Source organism: Cheilinus undulatus, linkage group 14 (assembly GCF_018320785.1).
Source record: "Cheilinus undulatus linkage group 14, ASM1832078v1, whole genome shotgun sequence".
In the NCBI taxonomy this organism is placed as follows: domain Eukaryota; kingdom Metazoa; phylum Chordata; class Actinopteri; order Labriformes; family Labridae; genus Cheilinus; species Cheilinus undulatus.
In genome coordinates, this window is record NC_054878.1 from 25732062 (window position 1) to 25750321 (window position 18260).

General features: G+C 37.6%; 2 protein-coding genes across 2 annotated transcripts; one reads left to right on the plus strand and one right to left on the minus strand.

The window, feature by feature from the left end:
• Window positions 1-2380: 2380 nt before the first annotated feature.
• LOC121521147 (prospero homeobox protein 1-like) lies at window positions 2381-9590 on the minus strand. The gene is made up of 6 exons (XM_041804900.1): window positions 9586-9590; window positions 9469-9496; window positions 7789-9093; window positions 7394-7495; window positions 6738-6932; window positions 2381-2671 (listed from the first exon to the last, which is right to left on the minus strand). Exons 1-6 carry the CDS (start codon window positions 9588-9590, stop codon window positions 2504-2506), a joined length of 1803 nt encoding a protein of 600 aa, XP_041660834.1. The 3' UTR covers window positions 2381-2503.
• Window positions 9591-9971: 381 nt separating this feature from the next.
• LOC121521859 (dihydrolipoyllysine-residue succinyltransferase component of 2-oxoglutarate dehydrogenase complex, mitochondrial-like) lies at window positions 9972-17955 on the plus strand. The gene is made up of 15 exons (XM_041806035.1): window positions 9972-10099; window positions 13041-13074; window positions 13634-13676; window positions 13960-14024; window positions 14102-14176; window positions 14272-14327; window positions 14402-14510; window positions 14893-15033; window positions 15176-15249; window positions 15382-15479; window positions 15606-15736; window positions 15836-15909; window positions 16010-16093; window positions 16236-16403; window positions 16531-17955. The coding sequence occupies exons 1-15, from the start codon at window positions 10037-10039 to the stop codon at window positions 16663-16665; spliced, it is 1350 nt and encodes a 449-aa protein (XP_041661969.1). The 5' UTR covers window positions 9972-10036; the 3' UTR covers window positions 16666-17955.
• The last annotated feature ends 305 nt before the right edge of the window (window positions 17956-18260 follow it).

The window sequence follows — 18260 nt, forward strand, 5'->3', positions numbered from 1 at the left end:
ACGGCATTTTCTATAGTTTATGTACTCATTATGTGTAATAACTTTATTTTTAAAACAATATTCAGGCTTATAGGGGCCTTTCATCAGAACATTATTGTTAAGCTTATTTTTATGCTCTCTTTGCATTCCACATTTTACATTTAAAGGTAATTTCTACAAATGTTGCATTTTTTGGATTAAGCAGGTATGTTTTCTGTAATCACTTATTCATATTATAATATTTAAAAAAAATCTTTACCCTATAGAGAATAAACATAAATAATGTTTTTTCTTTTATAGATTACTTACTAGGTAGTTAAGCTTGTAGACAATAATGGTGCAAAAGAGCAGCACAAGCACCAGAGATAAAGGGCATCTTATGCCTTCATTTATAGATGAGGACAGTGGATAATGTTGGAAACAGCGATGAAACATCCCTCAGTGATGAGTGGGGGAGAGACATGCAGGAAAGGAGCCACAGGCCAGACTTGAACTGCCCGTGCCATAACCACTTGGCCATCTGAGCCTCTCAACTATGGCTTTTTACGGTCACTAAAAATGTATTGATTTTGGCCGATAGAAGTTTACATAGAAATGCTGGATCAACCATATGTTGTCATGGGCCCTCTCCTTTGCAGTGAATTCTACTGTGATTGTAAATGACATATAACATTGTAATCATACACTGTGATTCCTTTTGGACAACCAGCTCTGTGGCTTTCCATCTTTTTCAAAAATAATTAAAATCCCAGCCATTTGGATAAAGCTAATCTTGGTGGCTTTATCATATGAAACTTACAAAGGCCACCTAAAGACCCATGGAAAATAGCGACATGGACCAGATTATTTTATAAGTGTACTGTTTATTATACCAAAAATAGGACGAACTCTAGCTAACTGGCATGTTTTATCCTTGGTGATGTTCAAAGACAGGGTTCAGCACAGAGCAGGGGTGGACAACTGTAGGCCTTTGGGCTACGAACCGCTCACTTCTGCCCTGTAGGTCAAAACCGAATTGTAGATATGAATAAACTGTTAACATGTAGAAAATCTTTCATGATCTTTCTGCCTAAACTGCCAGTACAACATCACGCAAATAACCCAAACCAAACACAATATAAAAAATGGGGCAGAATCAGAATCGTTTGATTACCAGTACATTTTCAAAAACAAGGAATTTGAGCACAGTTATCTTTGGCCTCTGCTTTTTTTCACTTGTAGATTAGTACACATACTGTCTTTAGCTGTTTCTGTAAAGTATTATAAAGCATGACTACATGCATTTTTAAAAAAGTAAAATATACTTATATAACTTGTAAATGCTCTGTTTATTTCACTGAAAAAGCACAGTAAATTGGCTTTATTTCAGCAGCGTCAGTGTTGGCATGATTAAATCTGATAAGGGATATATGATCTTGTTGGATTATAAGTATTGTACTGGTAATATTTACTGTGTAATTAAGACTGTCTCACAGTTTGAAAATTTGGGCCTCTGGCATTTAAACTAAATGAATGTGGACCTCCATGGTGTAGAGATTCCATGATGTCGGTTGTTGTTCTTTATTGAGTGGGACGCCTTAAATGGTGCTGAAATATTTCACCATGAGCTGTTGTTTACACAGTAAATAAGCTGAGGCGGTTTCATTTTTTTTTAATGGCTAATTTATGACAAAAATTACAATTTTTTTTTCTTTAAAGTGTAGATTTTGTTTGTTTTTTTTTTTTAGGGTGAAAACAGCTAACTGGCTGCAGTTAAAAACGTGAAAAACCTGAAAGTAAACAATGGGATAAAATCAGTCTGTTGTTGTTATTGCGATGTTAGCATGTTTGGCTACTTTATGAAATGAATACAGAATTTCAAAACTTTGCAGTTGAAAAGAGAAGAAGTTCCTGCACAAGAAATCTTTCTCTGTTACTGGAGACAAAGCAGATCATCAACTCTGAATGAACACTGAAAACCATCGCTGGATAAAACTGTGGATTTATCAATGAGGGAGCCAGTCAAAGAGAAACATTCGGAAGTGTGTGGATGGATCAAAATGGTGAGTATGGAAGAGAAATCCAGCTGACAACAAAGTTTGTAACCATTAAAACCAAGCATGTAACTATAACTGCTTCAGTACATTGCCTGTCTATTATTAAACTTGTTACCATGCTTGTATTTCATTTTTTCGTATTCAGTTTAAATAAGTTATTTCCTCTAAATAAGCAGAAAACGGGTTCAATCCACCGTGAAGACATTTCACCAAGAGTCAACATCACAAGTGTTTTTGCTATACGAAATGGCTGGTATAGCAAAATACATGTATTTCAAGCTACCTTCCTATGCAACAATAATGCATTTAATAACTCAGCCATGTCTCTGGCATGTGTTTGGAAATGTGCAGGCATGCACCTCCTATTTTACTCACCTGTTTTACCTTATTTTCTGCTCTTCAGTATAAGCAAAAATTCTCTACTAAGCATGAGTAAGTCCACTTTGTGAGAGTAACCACTGTGGCACATGAAGTCTCCTGGCTTGTTCTCATCCAGAGTGATGGTGTTTGAACTCTGTTGGTACATCACTGTCCAGTTTACAGATCACTTTGTAGATTGCTTTCTTCCACGATGGGTCGCAATCTTTTCCCAATGAAATGGCGATGAAAAATTCTCGTAATGTAATTTCTGCAACTTCCAGGAATCTGTCAGGGACCTGTGAATCCACATGAGAAGATTTTAATATTTATAATAAAGCCTTTAACACCCAAACTGTTCATACTCTTATTTTTGTTTGGGTAAAATTCTTAGATAATCACTGTTTGATACAAAGTAAGATCATGCAGATTATGGTAAGTAAGGGTGCAGTTCTTAATGTTCTCTTCTCACAGGATTCTTCTTGGGTGGTGTTTGCAGGTTTTTTGTGTGCATGCATGCGTGGGTTAGGATCATCTGTAATTCTAAATAGCCACTTTAAGTGCATGAGAGTGTGACTGGTTGTCTCAATTTCATACCTATTATTCTACAGACAAGACTCAAAATGTATAGTTACAAAAATCTCAAAGTTGTTCATGATCATTTTTTCAAAACAATGCACATTTAATAAACAACCCTTAAATTTACTTTTTATTTTTACAATGAAACCCAAAAGTTCACACGCTTCTATGGGTGTCTTCGATGTTTGCCTTAAGTAGGGCTGAACGATTTGCAAAAATAATCTAATTGCAGTTTTATTCCCAAATATTGCAATTGCGATTCAATATGCGATTATTTTTAGGTTAATCTTATGTATTTTTTGACAAATTCAAGCAATAAATAATTCCATAAATAAGACCATGTGTATTGAAAACAATGAAATTATTTCTGAAGCAATTAATCCACAGTAGCATGAATCTGAACATGAGGTTGCAACAAGCTTTAAGCTATAAAGGAGGCGGCTGGGTTGGGGGAGGTGAGGCTGGCTACCAGCAGATTGCAGCTGGGGCATGACTTTCATGAAGTAATGCTAGACTTTATCAGTTTTAGATAAATTGAGCTGACTATTTTTGCTTGTATTGCAAATGTCATGTCATTTGTTATCTTTAAGGGCATTATCATTTTTATGTCACTCACTCACTCACTCACTTAAGAAAAACATATAAAACACAAAGAGGAAACCGTTATTTTAAAAAAAAAAGAACACTTGAATGTTTGCATACAATCTCTGCCGCTGCAAAAAAATTGATTTTTTTTTTTTAAACTGGTATTTTGACACATTTCAAGTTGAAGAAATAATACAACTTCTGCGATTTGAAAATTGCAGCAGGTCATATTGCGATTTAAGCTAATGTGCAATTAATTGCCCGACCCTTAAGTACAGCCAAAACTTAGAAGATACCAGGGTGTAATGAAAGATCTATGCGGGACACTTGTGAATGCCACCCATTGAAGTACTCAAAGTTATTTTATCAATGGAGAAACACATTTAGCATGTACTTTCAATTTCAGTTTCATGAACAAAGTCTGCAATACTGCTGGGTTTGTTTATGTTCGACAAAGTTTTAAAAAATTTAAACATTTTTGACAAGATCAAGAAACAAACAAAAAACAGCAAACAATTTTATTCCATATTTGCCAAGTTTCTGTTTGTGTTTTTTCTTGAATAACATTTACCTTGCAAAGCAGATGGATACGCCCATTTCCGTGTTTCTCATTGGCAAATCCAGATGGATGCCATCTGGCGTGTCGGGTTAGAATAACATGGGTTTTCAGAGGGGGTTTGAAAATTAAAGATGGTTTCATCTTAAATGTTCTCTCTTGCTTGATCTGTGCATAAACATTTCTTCCAAAATGTTTTACCAGATGCAGCCTGTCATGAGCTGTAGTATATCAGCAAAGTAAAACTTCCAGTAAAGCAAAGCAGAGTCCTGTACAAACCTCTTTTTAGTCAAAATAACAAATTCAGACATAAACTTTCTGGCAGGGCTGCTGATTGTTTTCCGTCACAGTTTTGTTACATTCAACAAGCATATCATTACCGTCTGCCCTCAGTTGCTTTGTCTGTTAAGAGTCAAGAAAGACAAAGCAGCTCAGGGCACACCACAGCGCACATCCAACTATTCAGCAACAATGTTTATGTACTCAAACCTCTGCTTCCTTTTATGTTTGCTTTCTTTCTTCCTCTTACCCCACCCGAGAGAAATTCATCATGACAACATTGAAGCCTAAAATAACATTGGGCCTATTCATTGCAACCATGGTATTAAAATGTTTAATGAATCACTCTAAAGTATGTGCCCTCCAGATGATGGGAGAATACATTGGTAGTGCTTGTGTAATTCATACACAGGCTATTCCTATTCCTCACTTATTGTTATCTAAAATGCCTTTTTTCACAGAGCACAAAAACTTGGCACCTCTAGGTGCTAGAAGTCGAAGTTGAGCTTGGCTCATCTTTAATCTGTAGTATTGGCGTTTGTGATCAAGTTTGAATGAATGTGATTAAATTAGATCCTGATTGACAGCTTGGCACTTGGTACAGTACCTTTTGCCATCTGTGAGTGTGTGAATGGACTGAATTTGACTTTGAAATGATAAAGTGCTGTGAGTGGTCAGAAGAATAAATATGTTAACTTGAGTGCAGTCGATAAACTACACCAACCACTACCAGTCTTCTTTTTCTTTTTTCATAAATCACAGTTAATTTCTTTTGTTGGTCATTGTTTGCAATCCGTTCATTTAAATACCTAAAAGTGATCTTGTTCCAATATTTAATTGGTATTTATGGAAATTCTTACTTTTACTGTAACGTTCTCTCACCACTCTGGACTCTGTTCTCTGGGATCATTACCAGTTTAATCATTTAAATTCAGTTATAAGAAATAAAGCAGTGCATAAAGTCTTTGCTACTTTGCTTTCAGTATTTAGTTATGACCTATAAGAAGTAAATTCCTCTGACTGCATACTTTAAATCATAACCTGAAAGCTTCATTTTAACCTATCCCAATAACCTTCTGTTGCTTTTTATTTGAATATCATCTGTGACACAAAAATTCATTAATATTTAAACTCATGACAAATAAATCCACCAGCTCCACTGCTTGCTCCTTTGTAGTATGCAAAGTCATAGATTACCACATTTATTACTGAGTAGTTGTGTTCTATATAACAGCATTTCCCACTATTTTAGCAGCACATCTTTATTTTTTTCATCTTTATTCCACATGAACTGGTAACGTACAAACTTTTTAGTTTCTTGTTACCTGACAGGTTTTTAGTGTTTAGGCTTTCATTTTAAAGACTTTGCATTGTATGTAGATAAGCAGTAATCAAAGCTGGTGACTGACAATCTGTGGTATGACAGCACAGAGAGGTCAGTATGAACTCTGCATTATCTTATAAGATTAGGTGGAATATTCTCAAGCAGTGCCTCTCAATGCACATAAATACCCCTTATCTTTTAGAGAGTGATAATGCAGTATCTCATGGTCTTTTAAGCATAACAGACATATCTTTTAATGTTTATTTACTATAACTAACCATTGTGTTCTGAAAGACTTTCAATGTGTCATTTCTTCCCATACACTACAGTATGTACAAGTGTGAGGACTTTTTTACAATATGTTTGAGTTTTTAAACAGTAGAAACACCTGTTATAAACGTTTTACATTATCCAATTAAATATACATGTTAGACATTTTTAGAAAATATTTTATGCAGAAAAAATAACATCAAATATTACCCACCTGATACATTAAAGTTTTCAATTTGAATGATACTAAATACATTCACACTTTACCATCACGTTTAAACTGTTATCTAAAAAATACTAGAATCACTTTTATCGATTGTCTCCTAAAGCAATGTACCCTTGTGGATTTTTTTTTCAAATCTTCAGTGATAATTCTGAATAAAACACAAGATACTTGTGCTCTATAAAGAGGTCAACGCTCAGTGAAGAAATCCCTAATCCAATACTGTTTGCCTCCACAAGTCAACCGTGCAGACTGATGGATAGTAAGAAACCTGAACTCCACCAGGGTTGTCAAGTGGGAACCCTCCTTCTTCAGTGTTTCGTCCACTTAGTTAACATGAGGTTTCAGCTTGTAAGCCATATAAAGTAGCACACAAGTACATAAAAGCAAATAAATCATATGTGGGAGTGCAAATTATCAAAAAAAGGGGACTAAAATTACCTCACCTAAGGCTTCAATTCTGGAACACAGCATAAATTATTGTTAACCTTTAGTAAAACTGCCTCAGTATTCTGCACTTTAACAAAAAAACTGAGTAGTCTGACTTACGTTGAAGTCGTTGGCTTTGTTGTAGTGTGTATTCAGAGTTCTAAAAAGTTCTGATTCTCTCTCCACAGTCAGACCCCTCACGTCGGTCGATCCTTCTACGAGAGCGTGACGGGCAAACTTCTCCATCTGGATGTAGAAAAACTCCCTGAAGTTACTGAACCACTTGATGAGCTGAGAGGTAATGCAGCGCGTGAACTGAAGAGGAGACAGAAATACAGGTGAGTGTGAAGAAGAACCAGGTGTGTGCTACATGATGCACTGTCAGAAATGTATATTTACAGGAGAAGCTCCAAAAATGTTTAAAGGAAAATGTTTAATACTTAAAGAAATAAAATGTGAATAAATTTATTTTGTATAAAATCTTTGTTGTTTTGACTCGTTTTTCTTTTTAGTGTTGCATAGTTATAGCCTTAATCTGTTTGCTTGATTCATGATGCCATTGGCAAAAACACAGTATAATCCTAACTTGATCTGTCTTTATATCACAGTGACAGATACATTTTGGAAGTAAATTTTCCTTGAAATGCCTAGATAAACATTTGAACTGTAAAACTTGCACTCTTTAAATACAAATTACTCCTTTTCAAGAAAAAAAGTCTGCACTCATGCAAATGGAAACACTGCACACATGCTCAACATTTCAATGTTTTTCTCACCTGCACATCATGGAAGCACATCTTCAGCACCATGGAGCTTGGATAACGGGTGTAGAAGAACATGAGCTTTGCTTTCTTCAGATGGCTCGTGGTGAGACCCTCCTAAATGCAGCAGTGTTAAGGGTGAATCAAATTCATACCCACATTAACTCTTCTTAGTTTTCAAGGTTGGAAACAATTCTTTCTAACAAAAAATATATACCAAATAAAGCTTAATTTGCTTCAGCTAATGAGATCCAAAGGAGTACTCTAGGTTGTTAAGGTCCATGGTTGTAATCAGATTTACTTTATAGTATACACCATAGCATACGGGGTGGATGAAGAGTTTTTTGGGAAAAAAAAGTATAACTTTAAAAATAAAACAACATTCTAAAATTTTACATTGTAAAGGATACATTCGGCATGTACAGCTGATTCTTCACCAGCCTATCTGACTCAATCTTCACATGAGGGAGAGACAAACTTTCTAAAAACAGAGGATCAACTGACACAGTGTGGGTATGAGGTTTTCTGACAGATCTAGAGTTAACCTTTGATCTCACTTTGACTGAATTCCAATGCGTGTTAAACTTCTCAAACTTTACTGGACCAACTTCATCCTGTAAGCTATGTAGAGCATGATGGTGGGTAGTCTCCTCAGACAGCTCTTCCTCATGCAGAACAGAGTCTTTACTCAAAGGGACCAGAGTTTTGGGATTATAGTGGCCTCTTGATTTTGACAGATGGGGGAACATGTCCCTCTGTAGTCGAGGCTTTGGTACAACCAGAGACAAAGCTTCTGTCTGAGTATCCTGAATTGGCATCTCTGCATTTCCATTACACATAAGGCCCGGGTTATTATCTTTGCATCCTGTTGGATAAAGATGGAGATCAGTCTGTAAATTCCCTCCATCAATTGCCGATGTCTGAAGAAGCGGCATGCTTTTGAAAATTGAGTCCACGCTCCTGCTGACAGCTCTGGAAAGTTCGTACTTTAAAACATCTGATATTAATTTCATTCTCTCAGGTTTGGATTGGAAGTAGCTCATCAGCTTCACTTTCTTCCATCCCTGTAACTTTCTTGAGCTGCTTTCAAGCTCATTAAATGAGCCCATGGATTCATTTCCCGGTGTAGTTTCAAGAGAATCTTTCCAGGTGAGATATTGCTCTTCTCTATTGATGCCTGATGTGTCGTTTACTGCATCCATGCTGACAAACCTTGTTTTGAGCTGACTCTCAGGGTGTTCTTGTGTTTTCTGGCTGTGGATCACACCGTCAGATCTACTTCCTCCCTGATGTAGAGGCAGTTCTTGAATCCTTTCATTCTCCTCTGTGCTGCCAGACTCCACATACTGGTTTGTCATCAAGTCTGTGTGCTGCATCCCCGGAGAGGTGACCATGCCTTTGATAATGCTCTCCACTCTGGCCCGCTTTGCTCGATGACCGCTGTTGTAGTACCAGTCAGGGTGACCACAAGAGCTGGATGCATCAGATGGGTGCCTTTTTGTGGATACGTGTCCATTGTCTCTGGCGAGATTGAGCTCCTGCTGACTGGAACAGGTCACCATTGAACAGGCATCACTGCTGCTGTAACAAGTTTGCTCATGAAACATTTTGATCTGCTGTCTGTCTGTCAAAGAAAGGTCAGGTTGAAGACTGGAGAGATGCTCTGCAGTGCGGCCACCAGGGCAAATGTTGCTAGAGTAATACATACCTTTACTCTAAGCACTTTAATAAAACTGTGAATAGAAAAATATTGATTATTATTATCAATGCATGCAGCTATTGTAGAAAAAAAATAACAATATCATGTAATTCTTTGAGGTTAAATCAAGATGCCTTTATAATACTTGGCTATTTGCACAAACACTGTAAATGTGAAAAAAAAAACAACTATAGCCCTGTAGCCTTATTCTTTAAGTAAACAGAAAGTCATTTAAATATTACAGCAATAAGTAGAAGTTAAATAGTTAACCACATTAAGTTTACATAATCTAAATAACTTTAGATGCAACTGTGATTTAAGATAACCATTTTAATCTTCTTAAATTTTAGGAAGAAAATAGCAAAAAGCATTACTAAATTGAATTTCTCACCTGCCTACTGATCAAAGGAGGCTGTGGTCTGGAAGTTGCAAAGGGGGCTTAAATATTTGTGCTGGTCCAGCTGAGAGCCCCTCCAAAAAAGGAGGTGTGGCCTAATATCCAACATACCCCATCCCTACCTAAACATGGTAACGTTATATTGCTTTTTTTTCTTTTAACGGACAATCCACCCTAATTAGACTGAGTCATAAATTCCCAATACTTTGTTTAAAATCCCTCTAGAACAGTATGAGTAGGCCTGTAGGGAAATTCGTAGGATTAAATAGTACGGATATGACTTGAAATACATGGTACAGTCCATTTATTTTGACATACTAATAGCTGTTTGCATTCATTTTTAAACTCAAGTATACTGTGATAATGCTCGCTTTCATCGCCTATTTGTTGCCTACACACGTTTTAATTTTTTTTAATCCTAACTTTCACCACACATTACCCCAGACCTCCCCCTTCCGTGCAGCCGCAATGGTTCCTCCCACTCGACCCGCCCTCGCGCCAGGGTTCAGCGCGAGCTTCCGTGCCGCTCCTCCAGCAAGGGACCCAACCGCGAGCAAGCGCTATGTTATCGCGGTCCAGATGTGCATACCGGACGCTTGGTCGTTCTCTGTCTGCGGTGAGCCAGGTAGGTTGGAGGGAGATCCCAGAAAAAAGGCTGAACATCAGCTCTGAACTGCTCCCGCTAATTAAAAAGACCCAGCTAACTAGCTGTTAGCTAGCCCGGGACAGACATAGCTTATACAGCAGGGCCTCGCCTACCAAGGACAGTCAGACTAAAAGCTTCAGGGGAGGGAATTTGGCTCAGGTTTTGGAAGAAGTGATAACAATATCACTTTAACTATACATATAGTAAAGGAAACGTGTTTTTTTAAAGAGTCCTAGCACATAATTTAGCTCAGCTAGCGTGTAAACATTGAAATATGTTGAATCAATCAAACAAGTAGTCATGCCTCATGTAAACTGTCTCATCTATACACTAAAATGAAGCACTGACAAGCGGAGATACACTATTGTTGCCATGTGTTTGACAGTCATGGTTGTGTGCTGGACAAAAATAGCACACGTCATATTACTGTTGGACATGTGTGTGTTGTAGAAGGATAGCATGTCACTGCCCTCACAAGTTCAGCTATCTTTAAACAGGTAATGAAGCTGAAACATGATCATGACAGCTAAATGTATGCGTCCCCTCAGAGTTTAACTGCACCTCTCACTGTTTCTCACCACAGAGCAAATAATGTTAATGAACCAAAGCCCGTCTATGTGCTTTAATAATAAATTAAACTCTCTGTGCTAGTATTTTTTAAATATATTATTTGTATTTAGGGATGCTGAAAGTTATGGCTATATTACTGGTACCAGCAGGTAATTGCTTTTATAGTAAATTATCAGTGTTGGCAGATATGAACATTTCCGTCCATAATTACAGCCAATTTGTTCACATTGGCAAAGTTAGAAGAAATTACTTCAATTTGAAAGTCTACCCTTCTTTGAAAAGGGATTTTTTTGTGTGTGTAGTGTGCTGCAGAATTAATGTAGCCAATACTCATTGCAGAATATAATGTTTTTTGTCTTGTTTTATATCTAACATGGTCTTAATAATGTAAAGAGCAACAGTGATGAACATACAAAGTATACTATAATATACCTGTGTAAATAATATACATACAGTATATATGTTACTTATCACAAAACTATGAACAAGAGATTGAAAGAAAATAAAACTAAAATGTGTTGTAGATGTTTCATTTATGAAAACAATGTAGACTCTCTTGCTATGTGGTCATTGGTGTTTCCTTGTTTTGTTAAGTATACCCCCCCTGTAGCCATTTAACATGCAGGTAAGCTAGTGTTGATATGGGGGTAATTCTTTCAATCCCAACTGGGAAAGGCAAAAAACAGGCAAAACAGAAAAACAAGTCTGCACACCAGAAGCTTCTATGAAGCATGTTTAATGAAGATCATCACCACTTATGTGACATTTCAGGCCCTAGTCCTTCATCAAACATGATGTCTTATGAAGGGCTAGGGCCTGAAATGTCACATATGTGTTGGTAATCTTCATTAAACACGTTTTAGAGCAGCTTCTGGTGTGTGGACTTATTTTTCTGTTTTTCTTGTAACTCTTCGTGGTTCGACACCCAGTACTTAACCCTTTGGGATGTGCATGCCTTTGAATTTTTGGGGGGAAAGGCAAAAAAAACAGAAATCCCTTGTTGTATGACACAGTAGTTGAGCAGAACCACAACATCCTTCTGAATGATTTGTTAAAAACAGCTGAAACAATTTTTTTTTGGGGGGGGGGGTCCTGATGCTAATTAAACTGCATGAGATCGAGCAGAGTTACCCATATCAGCCATATAACGAGGGCTAAATTGTCCTGAGTTACCAAATTGGATGTATTTAATAAGTACTGACTTAGTACTACTGCTCAGGGACTTTTAGCTTTAAGTATACCGCAAAGTAGCAAGAGTGCAGAAATTGTTAGTGTTGCTTATCATTTGTAGACTGACATGTGTTTCTAGTAAAGCTGTTATTAGAGCAGAGTCACTCTGGAGGCCAAGCTGTTGTTATGAATAACACAGCTCTGATGATCTTCTCAGTCTGCAGTCTGTGCCTATGATTGAACAGCACACCCTCTACCATGACTGTGCTTAATTTACTCAAAATATATGCATTTGATTTGAAGAGCTGGGATCAGGAAATGTTTTGTTTGTTTGCTTAAATATCAGCTCTAGATAAAGAGGGGTAGGTTTTATTGCAGAGCAATCTTTTATACTGTCATCACTCTGTTACTGTAAATGTCCTTTACTGGCTGGTAACTGTGTATTGTCAAATACTTATAAAATCCATCTAGAGGGAGGCAGAAAACAAAAGTAATGTCAGCAAGACGGGTTAGAATTATACTAAAATGCCTGTGACTCATCAGTGAATGCCATGTTAAACCACAGCCTTTTACACTACATGATCAACACAAATCTCTTGTAAGCTCAAAGAAAGCTCTTGTAACTTCATAGCTCCCTGCATGCACAGATTGTCATCTTCTTCATACCTTTTTTTTTCCATTTCAGACTACTCCACCCTCCTCTGGTATCTCACATCAGTAGCTTTGTGTCAGAGGTCAGAACTGGCTTCAGCAAACAAACATCAGTGGAAAAGCCGCCAGAACTAGACAGGCTTCTTTACCGGAGGCCTTACCCTCAAAAAACCCCACACACATGACTCATAACACACAGCAGAGCAGCACAAATGGAGCAGCTTGTGTTTGTACTCAACAGAAAATTCAGAGGTTTGACTCTGGCAGTGAAATGTTGTTTACTGGATCACTGTTTGGATTATGAAATTTAGTATTTAAGTGTTTTTGGACAGTTGGTCAGGCAAAACAAGATATTGGAGCTGAATATGTTGAAAATTTGAAAGGGTGTAAGTCCACAAATTAATTTGCAATTTTCTAGCTCCCACAAATAATAAAGTAAATTGTTTATTTAGATTACAAACATTGCAACGCAAGTTTTTGATTATCCATTTTCTTCTTTTCTGTGTCCACATCATCTTTGTCTTTTCAGGCCAATAATGTGCTTGTGCGGCAAAGTGTATCAGGTAAGAGTGCTTTACACTAAGTCAACTTGACTTTCTCCTCAATTTGAGGACTCATTAGAGTCTGAAAATGCAGGGTTGTCACTTCAGTAAAGTTTTTGAGTAGATCTTCCAAAGCAGATAGGGTAAATGTGTCTGGCAGGATGTAAGACAGTGCTGTACCCCCAAGAGTAACTATTAGTAGTTGAAGTTTTCATACATACATACATTTCCCTAAATCTACCATAATTAGTGAGCCCCATTTTAGTATTGATTTTAAAATTGCAGTCTCAAACTGCCATAAACACAAATGTTGTTTCTTGCTTTGACTACACTGGCAGAAGCTTTTTTTAACAGTAAATGACAGGCTAAGTTTAGGTGGCTGTGGCTCAGAAATTTGAGTTCCAGTAGTTGTCTCTTATGAGATTTTAAAACTATCTACATAAAAAAAGCTTGACATTAACAGTCAAAAGAGCCCATGAGTTTTGAAGTGCATCTTCCTGATGAATCTACTCATGCTTTCTTAGTGTCAAAGGAGAAACAGTAACTGCCTTCTCTCCCTTTTCTCTTTTTCAATCTGAAGGCATCTCTGGCCACAGCAGACTACTTTACAGGAATTCTCAGTCGTAAGTGCTTTCTCCCTCTTTGTTGTGTTTTTATTGAAAGTCTTGCCATAATGCTTTAAGACTTCTAATCAGAAGTAAACATCGGCAGTCTGTATTATAGCTGAGCTCTTAACCTTTGTGTCATTTTTTTTGGTAAAAGGTGTTTAATTGGAAGTAGAGTAACAGGAAAAAAGCAACTCTATCCAAAGCTTGAGCTGATCACTAAGTGTCTTAGACCTTTTGATCTGGTTTGCACTGTTGCATTTGTCTAAAAAAAATCCTTATTTTGGTTTTCTCTCTGTAGATGTGAATTTTTCTCATCAGCGAATGTCTTTCACATCAGATACTTCAAGACCTCTGCTGTTCACAGTATGTATATCGGCACTACTCACTGTAATTGACAGCGACTCTGCTGTGTGATAACAAGCTGTTTTGTTTTTGTACAGGAGATGAGGTAGTCACAGTGAAAACGCCTGCATTCGCAGAGTCTGTTACAGAGGGCGATGTGAGGTGGGAGAAAGGTGAGTAGAATATTCGTTTATACATTCTCTCTGGGTTTTTCTGACACAGATGACCCAGATGTTTCACTGTATGCTTTTCATTGTGTATGCTGTAGCTGTGGGTGACTCAGTGACTGAAGATGAAGTGGTATGCGAAATTGAGACGGACAAGGTATGAAATCACCCTGAGATGTTTGTCTTAAGTAGAGTCAATCATACCCCTAAAATCTGAAATTGTATTTCCAGACCTCAGTGCAAGTCCCTGCCCCGGCAGCTGGGATCATTGAGGAGCTGCTTGTGCCTGATGGCGGGAAGGTAGAAGGAGGGACACCGCTCTTCAAACTTCGAAAAGGAGGTTAGCTCAGTTTAACATCTGTCATTTAATCACTTAAGAAAACAACCTTTAAAAAAAAAAAAAAAAAAAATACCATCAGATCAATTGTCACAAGTGTAGATTTTTTATTATTTATCTTCCAGTAGAGATGCATTTCTTTAAACTGAAGCACATACTTTAATTTAACAACACAACTACCTTTTGTTTTCAGTTCAAGACTCAGCTTTTGTGTTTTTCTTAGTTTAACAGACACAGCTACTGTGAAGTATTCAAAGTAATTCAGGCATATATGATACTGAATATCTTCTCAACATGCATAAAATAATATAAAATGTATTAAATTAGGATACAACTTAAACAAGTCGAGCCATTTTGTAAATTAAGGCACCACTTCTGTTTTTAGCTGCCGCTGCCAAAGCTGCAGAAGCACCAACTGCTGCAGTAGCTCCTCCACCACCACCACCACCTCCACCTCCTCCTCCTCCATCTTCAACCCCTGTTGCCATGCCTCCAGTGCCACCACAGGCTGCCCCGGCCAGACCCGGTGTGTTCTCAGCTGTAGTATTAAAATCTACGTACTGCAGAAAGCATATATTTATGATGATTATATATTACAAATGCTGTATGTGTGTGATACCTGCACTGTTTTTGACTATGTCACATTCTGTCTTTTCCTTTTAATATAGTTTCTCCTGTCAAGCCAACTGCTGCTCGTCCTGCACCAGCTCCTCCAACAGCAGGAAGCAGAGGAGAAAGCAGGGTAACACATAAAATCACACATGTGTACTGTATATTGAATGGTTTACGATGGTGTAAATATTAAAGATTTTGTAACTGGATACCAAAAATTTTTGAAAAAATAAACGGAGATGCGTTTTTTTCTCCTGTTCAGGTGAAGATGAACCGCATGAGACTGAGGATCGCTCAGAGGCTAAAGGAGGCTCAGAACACTTGCGCCATGTTGACCACCTTCAACGAGGTGGACATGAGGTGGGCCCCAGAAGCTCCTTAGAAGAAAATGACATGCTTTTGACATACTTACTTCATATATCCAAGCTAGGTAGGACTGTATACTTTAAAAACACATTTTAAAACATGTCTGCAACTTTGCTTTAGCAACATTCAACAGATGAGGACGGTCCATAAGGATGCTTTCCTGAAGAAGCATGCCATCAAACTGGGTTTTATGTCTGCATTTGTCAAGGCTGCAGCTCATGCCCTGACTGACCAACCTGCTGTCAATGCTGGTGAGGCAAAAGGCTGATTTAGCTCTGTTTTTGTAACAGTGGCAATTCTGATTTTTTTTTCTTTTACCTTATGTTATTGCAAAATGTTTTTTACTTCAGTCATTGATGATACAACCAAAGAGATCGTCTACAGAGATTACGTTGACATCAGTGTTGCAGTGGCAACTCCAAAGGTAAGGCTTTCAGTTCGGTCAAATCCCTTTTGCATGGAAATATTTTACTGTTCATTAATGGATAACTTTCAATTCAATGCTGTAACATCAATTGTCTTAGGGGCTTGTTGTGCCTGTGATACGTAATGTGGAGACCATGAACTTTACTGACATTGAGAAAGCCATTAATGCATTGGGAGAAAAGGTAAAAACCTTTGTGAATAAACTGACAACATACAGTACATCCTAACATTATTGTATTATATTTAAAACACTGTGAAATAAAGACTTGTATTAAGTTAAGTCACTGGGAATGTTTTGAGATTGATATGTGTCGTGTGTCTTAGGCTCGTAACAATGAGCTAGCCGTTGAAGACATGGATGGAGGCACCTTCACCATCAGCAATGGTGGTGTGTTCGGCTCCTTGTTTGGTACACCCATCATCAACCCCCCACAATCGGCTATCCTGGGCATGCACGGCATCTTCGACCGACCTGTGGCTATCAATGGAGAGGTAAGAACTCAGTGTCCATAAATACTAATAGAACCACTTCAGCAGCTCAATGTTTAAAGCCAGTTATAAATGCCTGACTCTAACAGCACTGCTACTAGTCAACAATAAACTGCTTTGTGCTCGGCAGGTGGAGATCCGGCCCATGATGTACGTGGCATTGACATACGACCACCGGCTTGTCGATGGCAGAGAGGCAGTCACTTTCTTACGCAAGATCAAAGCAGTGGTGGAAGATCCACGAGTTCTGCTTTTGGACATGTGATGTTTCTGTCGACACAGCACTCTTTTTAAAGATAGCTCAGCTGCAGAGAGCGAGCTCCACGACATGAAAAAAACGCACAAATTGCCTACACAACCTCTATTGTCTTTTGTTCAGACTACATGTAGAGCTAAAACTTATCACATTAACAGATATTCACTAAAATAGGCCTTGGCTAAACCCCAGCAAATAATCTTTTTGTCTTCTATTTTTAGTTTATTTGCAGCATTTTAATTCAGCAAAGAGAGATTTACATTTATTGCACAGATGCTGACATAAAACTGGCATACAAAGGTTCAAATGGTTAAAGTAATTCATACATAGGTATGCTATTTCAGGAGGGCTTATGAAACACTAGATACGTAATTGCCGCATCCTTTTATGAAAGTTGTGAGACAAAAAAGCTTTTCCATGCAAAGTTGGCTGCATGACTGACTCCCCAGCTCATTAGTTGGCACTTCTGAACCACCTTTTCCACAGCAGCGCAACAAATTATTTCAAGATGTTTTTATAATGGCAACACAAGATTAAAAGAATTCCTTGGTTTGCTGCTAGTCCTTGTTATGAGCAACAGTCTGAAGAAACTACAACTTGTCTGACTAGTTCAGGTATATTCTTGCTTCACCAGTCACTTGTGTTCAGTCTTTTATAAAAAATGATAATAATAATAATAAGCCTTCCTTGAGTAGACTATCTTTTTATAAACTGTTATGAGCATTTAGTAAAACTGACACATGAACTCACTTTAAACTGAACCTGTACAAAACAACCAAACTTTTTTTTTAATGATGTAAACCATTTATTGTTACTTTATGTTGGGATTAATGTTCAATACGCACAATTCTGCTGCAGGTCATTATGTTTAGCTACGAGGCTGGAGAACATTTGCTTTGTGCTGTCCTATATATATATATAAATATAAAATACTTGTATCTATTTAAAGAATCATTTTGAAACATTAACATCTCAAGAGTTTTATGTTCCTATACTCGGCTTACACTTTCACCTTTGTACATACAGTATCACTATTACCCAATGAATGGCTCTCCAAAAGTGGGGAAAAAAACTATTTTAAAACCATCTGGACCAATCCATTAATCTGGAACAATTCTTAATCAGATAACCTTTTTTGTGGCATCTAAAGACAGAGTTTAATATGGTTTGGTTCCAGCTTTTTAATGCATATTTGTTTTTTCTGATCATAAATTATCTTGCTGCATGATGAAGGATCTCCCAATCAGTTTGGGTGCATCCTTTGTTTCTGTAGACTTCCGAGTTCATTTCTGCTGCCATCATGTGTCATCATCAATGAAGATTAATGAGCCTGTCCCAGAAGAAGCCATGCAAGCCCAAGCAATGGCATTACCTCCACTGTGTTTCACAGATGAACTTGTATGTTTAGGACCATGAGCAGATCCTTTCTTTCTCCAAACTTTAGTCTTCCCATCACTTTGGTAAAGGTTCATCTTTGTCTCATCAGTCCATAAAAACTTGTCCCAGAATTTTGTGGCCCGTCTCTGTACTTTTTGACAAATTCCAGCCTGGCCCTCCGATTCTTCTTGCTAATGAGTGGTTAACATCTTCTGGTGTAGCCTCTG

Bases quoted from the DNA above. Each gene is read 5' to 3' on its own strand.
- LOC121521859 (XM_041806035.1), top strand. From the start codon at position 10,037: ATGTTATCGCGGTCCAGATGTGCATACCGGACGCTTGGTCGTTCTCTG. The intron at 13,677-13,959 runs GTAAGTGCTTTC...TTCTCTCTGTAG, and splicing joins CTTTACAGGAATTCTCAGTC to ATGTGAATTTTTCTCATCAG. The intron at 15,250-15,381 runs GTAACACATAAA...TCTCCTGTTCAG, and splicing joins GAAGCAGAGGAGAAAGCAGG to GTGAAGATGAACCGCATGAG.
- LOC121521147 (XM_041804900.1), bottom strand. The intron at 9,094-9,468 runs GTGAGAAATTCA...TAAAGTGCTTAG, and splicing joins CTCCTTTGATCAGTAGGCAG to AGTAAAGGTATGTATTACTC. The intron at 2,672-6,737 runs GTAAGTCAGACT...GTGGATTCACAG, and splicing joins ACAAAGCCAACGACTTCAAC to GTCCCTGACAGATTCCTGGA.